Consider the following 17,696-nt stretch of genomic DNA (forward strand, 5'->3'; position numbering starts at 1 on the left):
CTAGTCCGCGAGCAATATTATTTGGACCGTCGATCTATAAGCTAAGCCAGGCCTATCCTTGCTGATCACACAGGTCAAGCAGGTATATGAACAACAGCTGCCAGAAAAGGTTTAACATATGAGTGAAAGAGTCAATGGACAATAGCTATTCTGAATGTTCAATCTGTGCAAATAGCTCCTCACCAATATCATTAAGGAGTCAAATAGACAGCCAGCATCCGCAGAACAATTACAGCATCTCCTTCTCTGGGACCTCTGTGTGATGAGTAGACTGATCGCGGTATATAATGCTCTCAAGACCGATCTCACGGTTGATCTCAGCCATGCGTTCGTTGTCAGCAAGGGCAGTTCCCTCAGATCCAAAGATGATGTCCTAGAGCAGTCAGCAGGCGAGCTATTAAAGCTGGAGGGATACGTACCATCTCTTCGAGTGACAGTCGTTTGGTCTCGGGAACGATAAACCAGATGAAGGCTGCACCAATCCATGTGAGCAATCCAAACAGGATATAGGTTCCATATGTAATGTCTTCCAGCATGTCTGGTGTAACTTGTCCGACACTGATCAAAGTTAGCTAGCACAGTGGATACTGCGTCACGTCACATACATAAAGTTGTTCATCCAATTACTTGAGGCACCAAGCGAAGTACCATAGGGTCGTGTGCTGAGAGGCCAGACCTCGGCGACGATGATCCAGGCACAGGGTCCCCAGGAGTCTAGCATCATTAGCATCAGTCAACAAAGAGAGCTGGGCGTAGACTAACATCCAAAGTGGACAACAAACAGCCAAACCATGCAGATAGCAGCCCAACCAGCGGCCTTGTGAGTCTCAAACTGGTCGATGTTCTTGGCAAGAATAACGGCGATGATGAGATGGCAAGCACCCATGCCAATAGCGCCGACAGTCAAGACAGGCTTACGACCGAGTCGATCGATCCACAAGACTGCAGGGACGGTAGCGATAAACATGACGATACCGACGACACCAGTGGCCAAGAGACTGGTGGTGTTGCTGCTGAGACCGAGCTGTCCAAAGATCTGAGGTGCGTAGTACAGGACCTTGATTGTGTTAGTTGACTTCGTTCACGTTGGTGCGAGAACGACTCACAGCGTTGATACCGGTCCACTGCTGGAAGAACATGGTCACAGTGGCGACAATGACACGCTTGAACATGGCCTTGGACTTGAAGAGAGCGCCGATAGCAACAAATTGGAGTTTGACAGTGTTCATCGCTGACTCTGCTTGGAGATGGGGGAATCTCTCAGCCAAGCTTCGCTTCTCGAAAAGTGATTGAGCCTTGATCTCGAGGAATTCCAGCTCGATCAGTTCGTGGTCGGTAGGGAGATCTCGAAGGTTGGCCAGGACCTCTCTAGCTTCCTCTTCTCTTCCGTGGTGGATAAGCCATCGAGGCGAGAATGGCATCCATGCCATGCCGATGAGCAGGATAAGAGCCGGAGCGAGTTGGAGGCAGATGGGGATTTGCCAGGCGGCGTCTTTTTGCCCCTCGCCAGTTCCGCCGATGAAATGGCAGCCGCTGTCGATTGTCAGTATAGAAATGGTCTAATGACCGTGAGTCTTACTAGTCGATCCAGAAACTAATCATGATACCGAAAGTAATGGCAAGCTGTTGGAGGGCGACAAGAGCACCTCGAACTTCACTGTAGCACTGTAAGCCTCCGTGTATCAGTAGCATCGGTCGTCACATACGGTGGAGCGCATTCGGAATTGTAAAGCGGAACAATGGTTGACAAGCTACCGACTCCCATACCACTACAGATGTTAGATGAGATCAGATCGCAACTGGAAATACGTACGTGATGAATCGGCCGGCGAGAATGACATTGTGTCCAGCTTGAATGGCAGTGGACTGAATGACGACACCAATGATAAAGACACAAGTCGCAATCAAGATACCGTATTTTCGAGAGCACAATTCAGCGATGGCACCTGACATGACAGTTCCGAGCCAAGCACCAAGTTCGAGAATAGATGTAAGCCAACCCTTCTTGGTCTGGTTCTTGATGTAATCTCCCATGTCTGCAGATGTCAGCAAATCTCCACAAAACAACAAGAGGAGTCTTACGGCTCTCAAAAGAAGGCATTGTCAGAATACCCGAAAACATTCCCTGATTATAACCGTAGAGAATACCTCCGATACACGCAAACGCGGCAATTCGGGCGACCTTCCAGTTCTTGACGAGGGCTCGCGCTCCACTGGCACCCATAAGCGCCTGGCGCCTCTGGAGGGCGGCATCGTAAGTGCCGACTGTAGTAGGTGCAACACCCATGTTGGCTCTGTTTCGTTCGATCTTGGCTGTATCCGTAGTCAAGGTTGGATAGTGTAGAGTCGCAGTGGACTCGATGCAACTGCTTGGAGTACCAGAGGAAAATCACTGCAGCGACGTGCTGTTGCATTTGTATCTATATATGAAATCTCACCCGGCAGTTTGAGGCTGCAGGATAAATCCTTGTATCATCCATGTGTCTGTATTACCAGTACATGACAAGCAACGAATCAATTTCGGCTAATTCAAGAGGCATACACGATGTAACGGGCCGAATAGAAGCGACAAAATTATCCAATATCTGAGCTGCGTTTGTGATTGCTTTTGCTTCCTTGTGCATTATTGTCACTTTGAATGAAACATTGCCAACCTCGCTTTTCCCCATGGGGACAGTTTTAATTTTAGCCTAAAGGCGCTTGGCAACCTTGTCGACTCAGGCTAAAGGCGGGAAATGGGTTAATGGAACGTAAGACGGCGAAATATGCGCGCCTGTAGCAGTGCAGGTTCGTAAGGCAAGAGTCCAAAAAGAGAAATGATACGAGTCGATCTGCGGGGAAAGCTGGGGAAGATTGGGAATTAGAATTCACAGAATAGCCGATCCCGGCCATTCGGCCGCTTCCTGTTGTTGCCGGTCGAATAGATTTGGGGTAACATGACATTGAGGGCAGTAAGACGGAGGTATATTGAATGAGATTTAAACTACTGTGCCCCGAAGCAAGCTATTTAAAGGACGTTTTCTGCCAAGATATCTAGATAACAGCCGAGAGCAGACGTCTTGGCGCATTCTTCCATGACCAGGGGGTCTCGGGCTCAGGCTCATCAAGGAGGACGATGCCAGTCTGAAGATCCATATCAATGGCCTTGACATACAACTTCCAGTCGCGAGAGTAGACCTTGTAACCGAGGTACAGGGCGAGAATGATGGGAGCGGCGAGGAAGCCCATGAAGAAGGACTCAGCATCGGGAGGAGAGCCATCGGGAGCCTGGTGTCATGTTAGTACAGTGAACTAATTTTGTCTTGGTTGGTTGAACTTACATAGAGACAAGAGTAGAAAGTGGCAACGAGAGCAATCACGTTGAGGAAGACGCCGAGGTAGCTGCCCCAGACACCGAAGGGAGTCTTGTATGGGACAAGGTCCAGGTTAATGCCCTGGGCCTTGAAGCCAGATCGCATACGGGCGTGAGCGAGGCAGATAGTACCCCAAACGAAGAGGAAAGCAAGACCGGACAAAGCCAGAAGCCAGTCAAAGACGGTGCCTCCATTCTTGGCCTCTCCAACATAGGCAAGAAGACCGAAAGCAAGCTGAATAATCACACACCAGAGGGGACGTCCCTTACTGTCAATGTAGTTGAGGAACTTGGGAGCGTGTCCACGGGTGGCCATAGCCTGCATGGTACGGGTTGAACCAAAGGTACACGAGTTGGCAACGGACAAGACGGAGATGGTGATGACGGCGTTGAAGATGGAGGGCAGAACCTTGATGCCTGCATCTTGAATGGCGAGGACGAAAGGCGAGGCCTTGGTGTTAGCGCCAGAGGCACCGAGGAGACGAGGATCATCAGATCGGAGAATGATTCCGACAATGAAGAGGTTGATGACGTAGAAGAGAGCAATACGCCAAAAGACCTGCTTAGAGGCAGTAGGGACAGACTTGCGGGGGTTAGCAGTCTCGGCGGCGGCGAGACCAACCATTTCAGTACCACCAAAGGCGAAGGCTATAGTTGTTAGTCGTTGTAAAAGTGAAGCAGTGTGAAAGACGTACCAGCAATGGTAAAGACAGCGCAGAAGCCCTTGAAGTTGGTGAAAGCACCAGGGTTGTCCCAGTACTTGGTGCCGAGGTAGCCCTGATCACCGACACCACCACAGTTGATGATGATGCCGAGGATGATGAATCCCAAACAAGCGCAGATCTTGATGGCGGACAGGACGAATTCGACTGCGATGCGTTAGTGGTGATGCTGACCAGACGAGGTCGATAAATGCTTACCCTCTCCGTAACCACGGACACCAAAGATCTGAACGATGGTGAGAGCGACAAGGAAGACAGTGACCCAAACAGCCTAGCGACAAAGAGTTAGCTAATTGAACCTGTCAAAACGTCAAGGTGCATATGCCAAGACGACCGGGCATCGCCAAGCACGCCAAGGCAGATCATTAGAAAAGAAATCTACGAACCATGTGGATGTCAGTGCGCCAGAACTCAATGGTCTTGGACGCAGCGATCAACTCGAATGGGAGAACTGTAAGCCAGGACAGAGCGTATTCCCAACCACAGGCAAAACCCCAAGAGGGATCGACGAAGCGGACAATGTAGGTGTAAAAGGCACCGTTGACGGGGTAAAGAACAGCCATCTCTGCGAGGGCGAGGTTGGTGCAGAGCAACATGACACCGATGATGAGATCTAGAATGTGTTGGTTATTGCGCGACATCGAGCGGGCGACAGAGAAACTTACAGCCTGCGATAGTTAATTAGCATTGATCCTCAAATGACGGGTGTAGTAGGGGACTCACCAATTACCAGCGACGCGGGACCTCCCTTGTGAAGGGCACTACCAGAACCGACGAAAAGACCAGCACCGATGGCACCTCCAATGGCAATCATCTGCATGTGTCGACCGCGGAGATCACGCTTGAGCTGGCCCTCGCCCGAAGTCGTGCCCTGCTCCTCATCGTGAGGCACGGTGACGGTAGTCTCGTCCTTGGTCTCATAGTTCACCTCATCCTTGTGCGGTGACGACGACATGCTGGGCAGTGTTTCTACTGTGGCACAGTAAAAAACAGTGAGGAAAGAGAAAGTGATAGAAATGTCTGTCTGTCTCAAAACAAACCGAGAGAATGCAGCAAAACCTGGGCTTCCAGGTGTCTTTATGAGCCAAGACAGGCAGTGACGCTAGGCAGCTTTGAACAAGCTTAAGATAAGCTTCAGCTGCGACGCTAGAGAGAATTGGCTCGGCGGGGTTCTTTCTCGATATCATCTCCTCCCCCGAGAAGGGGGAGAGGGGCCCTGGGTAGACTGGGGGTCGGTCTAGAACCCTTGTCTCTGCAATTAAAACGAGACATTCCAATGCGACGACCGTGCTTTGCTGTGCCTACTGTACTGTACTGTCCTGTAGTGTACCCTGGGCCTGCCACACACCCCAAAAGTCAATTGTCGCCCGTGTTTCCTTGACATCTCTGGGCGCATCTTGGCTGCCGACTTGGCAATCTCTTGTCACTCTTGGCAATGTCTATATAAATTTGGAGTTGCAACACATTCAGATCACGTTGCATTTCGTTTTAGATATCGTCATGCTTCATGCGGCGCGGACCAATCTACTGGTAAAATCGCCCTGTCAGCGACCAGACATTTACAATCTGACCACCATACCAACACGGAAGACAAAAACACGACCAACCCGACTTTCTTATCAAGGATGTGGTCCCAGGGCTTGCCACGGCCTTTTGTTGGGTCCAGCGCCACGCCCGTTCCAGATAGCGCTGGAGCTCTACAGATAGGGAGAGCTTACTGGGTGGACTTTCTATTGGGCTGGCGTCCCCGAACAGCAGGGGGAAACAGTCTTTCTCCAACGAACCTAAACGATGCAGAGCTTCAGCTCCTCTTTACCCCAGAGTCTCTCCAAACATGACCTTGACAGGCTAACAGGCTGGTCGTGCGATGGGCCCCTTGGTTCAAGGAGCATTAGCCTTTTGGAGCCTAGACCAAGGTTCTGACTGTGTACCATATCTTACTGCCGAAACTCCTGTTACGTCGCAAAAACGGTCATAGCTAGCGAGCTATGGTGCCATTTCCCTCCTCTCGTGCGGGCGGTTGTTCTAGAACAGTTCCTCAGGATCACCACTGCGACCTTGTACAGCAAATCACGATCCGTCTACGTTATCACTATCGCTGGTAGCTCCGAGTCTCGGGCCCCGCACAACCATCAGCGGGAGCCCGACCTACCGCTTTAGGAAGGTATCTGCATACCCGCAGATAAGCTGGTGCCGGGCTTCCGGTTGCCAATGAATCCGCTGACTTATCCTACACGACAGACAGCAAAGCAGCACGCAGAAAATTTGGGGTTTTGTTCACTTGGGGTTTGGTTCGCCAGGGGCTGAAATAAAGTATTGAAGCCTATCGAAGAGCACGAGTCCCCCTCTCAGGCTCTCCCGAGTATAAGCGGCACCAAATGACCCCATGTGACCATTTCCAGCTCTGGTGGCTAACCCCATGTTGCTTAGTTTCACAGCCTTGACCACCCAATTTATCGTTGACGACCATAACGAGCACGATGAGAGGCGCGGCCTTCCCGTGATGAATCCACCTAGATTGGCGGTATCCATCAACGATTGCGAACCTAGATATGAGTGATCCATCGTGTGATGATAGTGATTTATATCTTTTTTGCCCCGTTTTGATGATAGCAGAGTTGATTACAGTCATCGAAACATAATCCCCCAAGCTTTGTCGTAAGATGCTGGACAGTCAACCGCCGAGATGTCGAAATAGAGTATACCTTCAATTGCCCTAGGTCACTACTCATGCAAGCCAGTGGCGCCAGAATCCCACGGATCTCACATCAACCAGCTGCTGTTTGTGGCAAGTCAATCCCTCAAGGTCTTGAACTTGGAGTAGGTAACCCTTGTAGCTCTTCCCCCCAACCGAGGGTGGCGTATTGGGGATTGCGAGCTTCTAGCTCTTCTGAGAACCCCAAAATGATTGGTTCCACCATGATCATTCTTAAGTTTATACCCAGACTTGCTCCGGCCAACCAGAGACGCAACAGCGGACATAGGAATATGACAGGCGACGGCTTCCTCGGGCTAGTTCCTAGTCAGTCTTACCTCGGATCTGACCCTCCCTCTTGTAAATCGACATGGGTAGCAAAAGTTCCTCCGATTCTGGTGCCCGCCTGCAGTGCTTATTGCCATGGACTTTACGGAATATGGCGCAGAGGGTGATCATACCCTACAGTACTACTGTGAATGCAGCAGTCTTCTAGAATCCCTTGATCCTTCTACGATTAAGGTTTACACATGCATACTCGATTTGCTGTCAAGATCGGCATGTGAGGGACATTTGACGGGAGTTCGTCCGTTGTCAAATGGATGAGAGCTGAGAGAGTAAACAAACGGTAGAGTAGTTAACTGGAACTGTCTACTCTGTCTACTCTGTAGTTTCTCTCTCTGTCCTGAACAGCTTAGCGCTATTTTATATGAGAGTTTACAAAACAGAAGGTGGTTAACAACATTGTCCGGGGTCGGAGTCACGCAATAGAACACCAACAGTACCCCTGCCAAGCAAACATAGGGCACAGCATAGTACAGCAAATCCGAACCCCCAACACGAGGGAACACGTGCTAGCTTGATACTACATGTGATAGTTTGCAACTAGCGAGTAGTCACTACCATTAATCGACGCAGATAATGAAATGGCTCATCTCATTCAATCTCAGGCCTACGTTGTACTACCCTCAAGACAAATTACCAGTACTGGATCCCTTTTTGATATCCTCCCTCCACGCACTCCTCTCAATCTCAGAAACACCAGGTCCCTTGTAAACACTGCCATACAGTCCAGTAGCCCAACTTTTTCCATCAGCAGCAGCCTGACTCTCCGTAGTCTGAGACTTTAAATAGTTCTTGGACGTAAAATGTCTCCTGTACCATTTTCCATATGTAAGAAGGTAGTAGAGTCGGAAACACAAGAATGCAAACTTGTCGTTCTCCAAGTCTTCAGGGTAGTTCGCGCCGAGATCCACTGCAGCCGCAATTCCGGACATGACGGCGACTTCGTGAGCGTTGACGAGAGTCCACGATGCTGCAAAGCGTGTATGGTTCTTGGCGTTGAGGAACATCATCCACGGAATGACAAATAAGTAGTGAGTGTAGCCATGGCAGAGCTGATGCCACCAGTCCTTTCGAATGATCTTATCCTCGGCAATCTCGTTATCAGTCCAGAGCTTACTGTCCCGATCCTTGTTGAGATAAATCGTCTGAAAGACATGCTGCTCGAACGGAACCTTTTCAGGGAACTGACTCTGGTAATTTGTGCAGTCAAAGCACATTTCCAGCTTGGACTTGTCCTCTGGGTACATCTTGATGTAGTACATGGGTCGATATTCTGTCTTTGCGAACGCCAGACGATCCGATTGGTCAGTTCCATTGATGTTCGAAACGGCCAAATCATCACGATAAAAGTTCTCGTAATGCTTCTTCATGTAATCGGAATCGTTGTGAGTGATTGTAATATCGTCGCTGAACTTCGCTGAACCCAAGACCTTCTTTTCTTTCCAGGTGGCTGTCTTGCCGAGGACTTTCTTGGCCGTGTCGGCGAGACAGCAGAGCACAATTTCGTCGTACTTTTCCTCGCCTACAGGAGCATCGGGATCTCCACCGTTGGGGTTATGATGGTCGGGCATCGGAGTTCTCGGCTTGAGCTTCACAACAACGCCATTCTTGTTTCGCTGAACAATCTCGGTCAACTCTGTTGAGAGTCGGACGGTGACTCCACGAGAGACAAGATCCTTCCTCCACGTCTCGTAGAACTCTGAGAATTTCGGAAAAACAATCATGGGCGGTTTGTTGCTGATGACGGTGTTTCTGTCGGACGGATACCACATTCCATAGGTCGGTGAAGTACACAATCTCTCAAACATTATCGCAGGAACTTCAGGCGTAGCATTGCCGGTTCCGAGGAACAACGCCGTCATAGGCAGGGCAATAGTGTTGGTGAATTCCTCGGAGAACAAAAACAACTTAAAGACAAGTTTCAACGGGAGCAAGGCGAAGAAAATCTCAAACCAGCGCATGAACTTGAGAACAGTTGTCAGGCGACGAACTTCCTTCTCATGGCGGACCAGAAGCTGAGTTGGAAATACGTTATTCCAGAACGTCTCGTCTTTGCCAAAGGAAACATGTAGGTTGCAAGGGTCTGCGTGATAGCCCTGTCTGGAGAACATGGTGACGGTATGATGAAAGATGTAAGATCCTCCTTGGACGCCCTGGTTGCACCAGGAAGCTCCATGGCGTTCTTTATCGATGGGAATGGAGAATGCTTGGCCGCCGCAGTAGTCAACGGCATCAATCAGAGTCACGTCGAATTTGTCTGGATGCTCTGATAAATGGTAAGCTGTAGACATGCTGTTTTTGTCAGTATCATCCATAATTCTGAGTTGGAATCAACTTACCCAGCTGCACCAGCACCTACAACAAGCACCTTCTTCCGCCCATCTCGACCCTTATCTCCGTTCTGAGCCATTAGTCCTGCGCCGTCGTGCTCGAGATCAGTATTGAATCGTTCCTGAGACATAGATACCAAGATCAATCATCAACAAAATTATCTCAAGTCTTGAACGGACAAAGAGTATCTTGCAAGGACAAATTGATATATGCATGATACAATTAAAGTCATGACGGGCTTGACTTTGCTGCTGACGTCAATGACTCAGGTGGGCCATTGACAGCCTCGCGTGAGAGGTTCCACCGATTTGAGCTTAGAGTAGGGTTAGTATAGATCTTGTCTCCACGCTAATCTCTGGAGACACGGATTCCTCGATCTGGTGGGGAAGATCGATCACGGTGACTAATAAAATCCGATGTCCATCCAGAGTCGTGTCGCGTGCGCGACGCGTTGATCAGAGCGCGATGCTTGTTGCATGATCATCATCGTGAGAATATCTACTGCTTCATGGATTTAAAATGCACTGAAAAAGACACGTAGCCCGAGGCCTGTCAGTTCAATACTCACGCATGTGTCTCGTACGCCATTGCAAGCTCCGAATGCATATGGTCACTCAGGGAACCTACTTGCATGCCATCCGACGTTCCATCTCGGCGCGAGCCAAATGCCTCCATACCCTGAACTATTTTCAATATGCGGTTAGAGTTTTCCAGAGTTTTCCATGTCCTGAAGTCTGAAGTAAAATTCCTATACAGGTAGAGAATTAAACGAGCTGGCAGAGCAAGCTGCAATGGCAGGTACGCACTCTATTTAAAACCTTGTTTGATATCGTCTTGAGTAATGTTTGTTGCCACGTTTTTAATAAGAGATATAAAATACAGACACAAAAGCTAGCATCGAGTAGGCACTGATCTGGCCTGCTCCATTAATTGCTCAACTAGCAATAATCTTAGACTACTGAAATAATGAAATACAGATTATCCATCAAGCCTGTTAGTCATAAACCTTCTCATTCCTTTAAAGATAAAAGTGCAACAGCATTGTGCATAATTCTAATATGCAATACATTGCAATCGCACTGATGGAGCTTGAATATTGTCATATGTCTCTGCCCGGTCTGCCGATACCAAGTTGGGTAGAAGGTAGATAACAGCATCACTTCTCCGTGAGTTCCTGACCGACAAACTCGTGGGTCGCCACATTTACGTCTTGGAAACGGATCTAAACCGGAAACAACTCACCGATTACCAGATTAGCTTTCGTACCTCTCGCCGCGTGATAGCCTAAATTGATCCCTCTGGCCCAACGCGAGACAAACAAAGGATACTGCCGGGTTTATGATGACTGCATGGCTGAGGAGAAGCTCCGGGCCAATCAAAACCTTCAGGACATCACCTCACCAGTACAAAATGACATCAACGATCTTGATAGTGTAGGCCAATGATGGCTTGATTAAAGTTGTACTGGTGTGACATGAGATTGCAGATCCCTTAAACAGAGATAGCGATGGAAATATTCTCGTACTGTTCCCCTTCGCATTCCATCACACTGTTGGTAACTGAAACGCGGCGTTACGCAATATGCCCTCCTCAGAAGAAATGTCCAAAGTCGACGGCGACACCCTCCCCTCATCACAGGTCGAAAACGCACAGGTCTACAACTCGCGCAACCCCCTCCTCCACGACCTCGACGGTCTAACCCTCTACGAGAAGAAATGCGTCCTCATCAACCGCGAGATCGACGCCCAAGGAATGGGCAAATACCAGTGGTACATCTGGGGACTCTGTGGCTTCGGCTATCTGCTCGATCTCCTCTGGGCGCAGGCTTTTGGTCTGGTGCTTGGGCCGCTGCAGCAGGAGCTGGGCTTTGGACGTGATGAGTCGGGGAATATCTCGACAAGCTTCAATGCTGGGCTTACGGCGGGGGCGTTTGTTTGGGGGTTTTTGGCGGATATTATTGGTATGATGCTCTTGGATCGCTTGATGCAACAGGTCCTCTACCTGGAGATTCCTTTCCTTTTGCTGAGATGTTGTCTGACAATTGTTAGGTCGTCGCTGGGCGTTCAACTTGACGTGTCTCATTTCGTCGATATTTGGACTCTGTCTTGGAGCATCTAACAATTACACGACGTTTCTCGTGTTGACAGCGTTTGTCGGCTTTGGTGTAGGAGGAAATATTCCCATCGACACCACGATTACTCTCGAGTTCATTCCTCAGGTATGGTGATCAGGCTTCGTAAAGGCGCTTTACTAATTTCGGCAGAACAAACGCTTCCTCTTGGCCTGTTTGTCTGTCTTCCAACCTATTGGAGTCGTTCTCTGCAGTGCTATTGCCTTTGGCTTCATTCCAGTCTTCGCATGCTCTCCCAACTTCTCCGAGTCCGATCCTCTGGTATCATGCAACAATGCCGAGGCCGGAGAAAGATGCTGTTCCCGAGGCGACAACATGGGATGGCGATATCTTCTCTTCACAATTGGCGGTATCACTCTGGCAGTCTTTATACTCCGTTTTCTTATCTTCAACTTCCGCGAGACCCCCAAGTATCTCATCTATCGCGGTCGTGACGGCCAGGCAATTGAGACGCTTCAGCATATGGCCAAGGTGAACAAGAAGCAGTGTGGACTCACTCTTGAGCTATTCGAGTCACTCCAGGCAGATGATAGCTCTCTTGGAAGTGGTAATAGTGCAACACCTGCTCTGGGAGCGGGAACAAAGCAGCTTAACATGGCGTGGTCTCAAAAGGCCAAGCTTGAGCTGTCGAGATACAAGATGCTGTTTTCCAGTCCCAAGATGACTCGTCTTACAGTTCTTGTATGGTTGACGTATATCATGGATTACTGGGGATTTACCGTTGCAGGTAAGTTCACCGTGAACTTTACAAAACATTTCTAACATATCAGGCTTCTACCTGCCCAGTATACTTGCCCTAAAGAACGGTGCTGCATCCGTCAGTCTCAAATCGACTTATGCTGCATACATCTACACCTATGCACCTGGAATCGTCGGAGTACTCCTCGGTGCAACACTTTATCGCATCCCAGCTATTGGCCGTAAGTGGACAATGGTTCTATCAGCTGCACTAATGGGCATCTCCATCATCCTCTTCTCAACAGTCGATACGCGTGCCAAGAATGAAGGTCTCTTCACCATGGAATACTTCTTCCAGTCCATGTTCAACGCCGTGCTTTACGGTTGGACTCCCGAGGCCTTCCCTGCACCAATCCGTGGTACAGCCTGTGGCATTGCAGGATTCTGGGGTCGACTGTTTGGCATTGTGAGTCCGTTGATTGCGCAGCATCTGTATGGTCGCACGGGTGAGAACGGACAGGGTGATATAAACAGCGTCCTGTATCTTGCTGGTGGTGTCATGCTGGGCTGTGTTATCACAACAGCTCTGCTGCCGAACGACATGATGGAGAGTAAGGACGAGAGGTCGTGAGGGACTGAGTCTCAGTTCTGGCAGACACTCTAGTTAAACTTTTAGCGTGATAGTAAATCGAGATTTGTCCTTACTGATATGTAACTGTCCTTCATACTTGGAAGAAAGACTGTTTTTCAATATTTGCGATAAATGTAGTTAAGATCACTAGGAGGGATACCATTTTTGAACGCCGAAATTGTGTTATTCTATTTCATTTATATACTCATTGTAATTCATTCCAATTTCCCTTTTAGTCCTCGCTTTGGTAGAACTGAGGAAGCTTGAACAGCTTCTTAGCGTTATCCTTTCCAATCTTTCTCTTATCGACATCATTAATAGCCAGACCGTCATACCACGTGCAAGCATCTGAAAAGTTCTCGAAAGGATAATCGATAGAGAACAGAATGCGATCAGCTCCAACCTCTCCCAGGCAGAACTGCAGTGTTGATGTAGAGAAGTGTCCACTGGTGGTGATCCACAAGTTGCGGGCAAAGTATTCTCGGATTGTCAACTTGCAAGACAGACCAAGAGGCTTCTTGATATCCTCAAACCAGTGGTTGATTCGCCACATATCGAAAGGAATATGCTCGCCGAGGTGGCCGAGGACAATCTGTAGCTTGGGATGTCTGTCAAAGACACCGTTGGTAACCATACCCAGGGCGTGGAGGCTGACACCCTGGGCAAAGCTCAGGGGAGGACCAATGAGCCAGCTGCGCTTGGCCCAGAGCTTCTCGTGGATGGAGCCTGTGGGGTTGCGGGGGTGGAGGTAGAAGGGAACGTCCAAGTCTGTAACTGTTGACCAGAAGACATCCCACTCAGGGCCGTCGTAGAAGACCATGTCATCTCCATCAGCACCAGCTCGTTGGGTGTCGTTGACAAGAGCACCCTTGAAGCCATACTTGGTGACAACTCTTCGGAGCTCCTCAGCAGCTTCCTTGGGGTCGTGCATAGAGAGAGTGCTGAAGTTGTTAGTGGAATTCATGAACACGTGACATACGACTTACGCAAAAGCACCGAGACGATCGGGGTGAGCCTTGATAGCATCGGCGATATAATCGTTAACTTCAACAGCTAGAGCCTGAGCCTCCTTGGGATCCCAGACATCTTGCACACCAGGTGCAGTGTATGAAAGAATTGTGTAGCCAACACCATGCTCGTTCATGTACTTGATGCGCTGGTCTGTGATATCGTTGATCTCGGCAGCGTGCTTATCAGGGTCGATGGCAAAGAGACCAGCCCACCATCGTGTTCGCTCCTTGTGACGGGGGAGAGCGAAAGCTTCCTCAAGAGCAACCTTGCCGAGCATGATGAATGTGATTTGTGTGAAGGGAAGATGATATGAGAGTGTGAAATGATGGTGAGTATATTTTGTTGTCAGGAGTTGAACATGGACATATATATTCAACTCGATAGCTGTAAATCTGATACAATACCAGCATAAGAGACCGCATTACCACATTCCGGATAATGCACCCGCCTACGTACAGTAAATTCCGTTGATTCCGTTTGGACGAGCGGATAATGCACCGTCAATGCTAAACCTTAACAGGAACGGCATTTGCCCGCGGTCCGATCAGTCTGCGGGGTAAGATCGTCGCTCACTGATTACAGTGGGAGCGCTCACTAAGGAAGATCCGAAGTCCACTATCGGAAGTCGGAAGCAGGGTCACGGAGCGACACATTATTGAGATAAACTGCTACGCACAAGCTTTGAAGACAACGAAACGCAATTCAGAATCATCACAAGATCACTCAACGAAACGTCAAAATGGAACAGTCGTATTCTGTGCAGAGTCCCTCGGACCAGTCCGTTCCACCGCACGTTATCCAGTTCCTCCAGGCCTTTTATGCCGTTTCCGACACTCCTGGAGAGACCGACAAGTATGTAGACATGTTTGCAAAGGACGCGACATTTGTGCTCGCATCGAAGAAGGCTTCAGGCCATGCTGGTAAGTCTCTCGTTACAAGTAGAGGCATCAATTGACGGTGTAGAAATCACCACTTTGAGGCAAGGAATGTGGGAGGCTGTTGCGTCGCGGAAGCACACTCTCAACAAGGTGTATCCGTTTGGCGCTGGTTCAGACGAGGTCATGCTCCATGGCTCAGTGGCTTTGCAGCTGAAGAATGGCGGCTCGGCAGAGATTGAGTGGGCTGGCAGGGCCGAGCTGGAGAAGACGGCTGCTGACGGGAAGTATCGGCTCAAGTTTTACCAGGTGTATTTGGTGAGGACTTCAATGCTACGGATGAGAGACTCGATGCTAACTGTTGATAGGACACTGGAGCTGCTGCTGCATATAAGAAGTAGACTTAATAGAATGCTGCGCAATGATGACGTACAGTCGATGCGAATATTTGAGTGATGTGATGCCTGGTGAGCGGCTGAAGCAGAATGTCTCGCATCGGAGTCTGAGCGTTGCTATCGGAAGCAGTAGATCAGGGCATCTCAATCACCTAAAATTAATAAAGTATATAATCGATCTGATGAGGAATCCTCCTCGGGCCTGGTGCACCAAGAGAACCTCGGTGAGTTTGGCGACGAAAGGAGTTTACTGTTGCGTGACTATTCTCAGAATCTGGAGTCTCTCTTGGGGACAGATCAGGTAATGCGAGGCTCTGTCCATATCAAACAAGTTGCTATGACTATCTTCTCACGTAAACTAGCCATTTTCTTGATAGCATCCCAATTCAAGTAAAACGAGACTTGAATTAGTATAAGTTAAGCCTCCCGTGCAATGACGGAGGAGACTCACTTCTTGCTTGGCCTGTTGAATTGTTCCGACCACGATATCATTGTCTATGAGGATAGCCAGATCGGCAGTGACTTCAGTTTTTATGTAGTGTTCAATAATGCGAGAGAGTATCATGAAGATGAAATGGTTGGAAAATGGCTCGAGGGATCAGGGTGCCTCTTGGCACGGCGTATATTCCTGCGGAACAGATGTGCAAACTAGTGAACGGGTACCTGACATCAGAGAGCCAGTCAGAATCTAGACTATCCCGCTTCTGTCAGTGCCAGACTTGAGATAGACTTGCAGATCCCAGCCGTTACAAACCCCTGGATCTTGCCGGATACAGGAAGAGTCGAGACGCTTGGATGCAAGGCTTTCAGCGGCCCGGGGCATCCATTAACATGGTCCAAGGTTCGACTAGGGTTCTTGACAGCTTTATAGTCCATGATATTGGCATGGACTAGGTATAGCCTCGATCTGCCTGCAGAAGAGGTGGATGCGAGGAACAGAAGGCAACATGCTAATGAACCAATTTGACATTTTGAAAACCGACTATAACAAAGCTAAGATATAAGATGACCCCAACTCCCTTTTTCCCATTTAATTACCGACAATGACACCATTAGGCAGCTCAAGTCCCAAAGGCAGACCGTTGAGGAAGCCACCGGCGTACTTCTCGCCTTGTGCCTTTGCCAACTTCTCCTCGATATCCTTGTACATATCATATGTGTTCATCTCCTCAATGGTGAGGACCTCCTTCTCGTTCTCAACCTTGTATGTAGAGATGTCCTTGTTGACAGAGAAGCCTGAGACAGTTAGCATGAATCAGGTTTATGCGGTATCGAGTGACTTACCAATTCGCTCGTTAATGTTGTATGCAGCCTTGGCAGCAGCAGCTTGAACACGGGTAGCTCGGGGCAGGCGGACCTTGTCGTAGACAGACAGAGCCTGCTTGATATCACCGTTGAAGTATCGCTTGCTGAACAAGATACCGAGAGCAGCAGCATCCTCAATAGCCATGCACGCACCCTGAGACTGATGAGGCATCATGGGGTGACCAGCATCTCCGAGAAGGCAGACGTTCTCCTTGGCGATGTAGGGGTAGGGCTGGTGAACCCACAGACGCCAGGGCTGAATCTCCTTTCCGATGGCAAGATGTCCAAAGACTTGGCGGTCGAGCTCGGGGTAAGGCTTGAGGAGATCCTCGGTGGGGAGATCCTCAGATCCCCAGGCCTGTGTAGTGTAGTCACCCTGCTCGCGGGGGAAGAAGCAGTAGTATGAGAGAAGCTTGCCACCGTTGCACGGAGAGAGGACGATCTTGTCCCACTTTCCTTCTTGACCGCCCCAGTACTCAAGAGCACTGTTTTGCGAGTAGTCGACGAGACCAGCCTTGACGGCCTCTTCGGTTGTGACGTTGCAGTGAAGGCAGCTCTGGTCAGAGGGCTTCTTCTCAGGGTTGATACCAAGGATCTTTCGAACAGCAGAGCCAATACCATCAGCACCAATGATAAGATCGTGCTTGGCAGTGACACCATTCTCAAAAGTGATAGTGCCTGTGGGGAAGTCGATAGCGGAGCACTTGTGGTTAACCAGTAGCTTGGCAGGGGTACCCTCTCCCTCGCCCATGGCAGTATCCTTCAGCATAGCGTGCATGTACTGTCTGTGGAACATGTTGTACACGAAACCCCATCGCTTCTCGTAGTCAGCGAGGTCGTAAACACTAACAGGCTCGCCGGTCTTCCAGTCGCGGTTGATGAGCTTCTTGAGAACGACGGGGTCACCCTTTGCGACGTCGACGTCCCACTCGTGCAGCCAGCGGGTTCCGTTGGCGGCGCAGGATACTGAGGCGCCGACTTCACCGGCAAAATCTGAGCGCTCGTAGATGGTCACGTCGTGGCCTGCGCGGCGGAGAGCGATGGCTACTGACATGCCACCGATGCCACCGCCGATGACACCAACATTGAGGCGCTTCCAGTTGGGCATGGTGGGGGCGTTGTCCTTGATCATTGTGAAGGTGAAGATGTGAGGATGTGAGAGGATGTGGTGTGAGATGAAGAGTCTAGTTGAGATTTCAAGACTCGAGTGGATGTAGGATGAGAT

General features: G+C 49.5%; 7 protein-coding genes across 7 annotated transcripts; 2 read left to right on the forward strand and 5 right to left on the reverse strand.

Annotated features, from left to right (window-relative positions):
• Positions 1 to 229: 229 nt before the first annotated feature.
• J7337_009181 (uncharacterized protein) lies at positions 230 to 2,287 on the reverse strand (the record flags this gene model as incomplete). The annotated part of the gene is made up of 9 exons (XM_044826782.1): positions 230 to 373; positions 420 to 558; positions 606 to 714; positions 763 to 1,057; positions 1,107 to 1,533; positions 1,580 to 1,657; positions 1,707 to 1,769; positions 1,814 to 2,036; positions 2,083 to 2,287. 9 exons carry the CDS (start codon positions 2,285 to 2,287, stop codon positions 230 to 232), a joined length of 1,683 nt encoding a protein of 560 aa, XP_044677376.1.
• A 746-nt stretch (positions 2,288 to 3,033) lies between these two features.
• Positions 3,034 to 5,029, reverse strand: J7337_009182 (uncharacterized protein; the record flags this gene model as incomplete). Its single annotated transcript, XM_044826783.1, has 6 exons — positions 3,034 to 3,267; positions 3,321 to 4,000; positions 4,048 to 4,221; positions 4,273 to 4,345; positions 4,461 to 4,687; positions 4,798 to 5,029. 6 exons carry the CDS (start codon positions 5,027 to 5,029, stop codon positions 3,034 to 3,036), a joined length of 1,620 nt encoding a protein of 539 aa, XP_044677377.1.
• A 2,708-nt stretch (positions 5,030 to 7,737) lies between these two features.
• Positions 7,738 to 9,575, reverse strand: J7337_009183 (uncharacterized protein; the record flags this gene model as incomplete). Its single annotated transcript, XM_044826784.1, has 2 exons — positions 7,738 to 9,406; positions 9,454 to 9,575. 2 exons carry the CDS (start codon positions 9,573 to 9,575, stop codon positions 7,738 to 7,740), a joined length of 1,791 nt encoding a protein of 596 aa, XP_044677378.1.
• A 1,451-nt stretch (positions 9,576 to 11,026) lies between these two features.
• On the forward strand, positions 11,027 to 12,885 carry J7337_009184 (uncharacterized protein; the record flags this gene model as incomplete). Its single annotated transcript, XM_044826785.1, has 4 exons — positions 11,027 to 11,405; positions 11,593 to 11,663; positions 11,709 to 12,303; positions 12,347 to 12,885. 4 exons carry the CDS (start codon positions 11,027 to 11,029, stop codon positions 12,883 to 12,885), a joined length of 1,584 nt encoding a protein of 527 aa, XP_044677379.1.
• Positions 12,886 to 13,117: 232 nt separating this feature from the next.
• Positions 13,118 to 14,173, reverse strand: J7337_009185 (uncharacterized protein; the record flags this gene model as incomplete). Its single annotated transcript, XM_044826786.1, has 2 exons — positions 13,118 to 13,826; positions 13,872 to 14,173. The coding sequence occupies 2 exons, from the start codon at positions 14,171 to 14,173 to the stop codon at positions 13,118 to 13,120; spliced, it is 1,011 nt and encodes a 336-aa protein (XP_044677380.1).
• A 462-nt stretch (positions 14,174 to 14,635) lies between these two features.
• On the forward strand, positions 14,636 to 15,172 carry J7337_009186 (uncharacterized protein; the record flags this gene model as incomplete). Its single annotated transcript, XM_044826787.1, has 3 exons — positions 14,636 to 14,816; positions 14,860 to 15,089; positions 15,140 to 15,172. The coding sequence occupies 3 exons, from the start codon at positions 14,636 to 14,638 to the stop codon at positions 15,170 to 15,172; spliced, it is 444 nt and encodes a 147-aa protein (XP_044677381.1).
• Positions 15,173 to 16,196: 1,024 nt separating this feature from the next.
• J7337_009187 (uncharacterized protein) lies at positions 16,197 to 17,603 on the reverse strand (the record flags this gene model as incomplete). Its single annotated transcript, XM_044826788.1, has 2 exons — positions 16,197 to 16,402; positions 16,451 to 17,603. 2 exons carry the CDS (start codon positions 17,601 to 17,603, stop codon positions 16,197 to 16,199), a joined length of 1,359 nt encoding a protein of 452 aa, XP_044677382.1.
• Positions 17,604 to 17,696: the final 93 nt, after the last annotated feature.

Source organism: Fusarium musae, chromosome 7, assembly GCF_019915245.1.
Source record: "Fusarium musae strain F31 chromosome 7, whole genome shotgun sequence".
NCBI lineage: Eukaryota > Fungi > Ascomycota > Sordariomycetes > Hypocreales > Nectriaceae > Fusarium > Fusarium musae.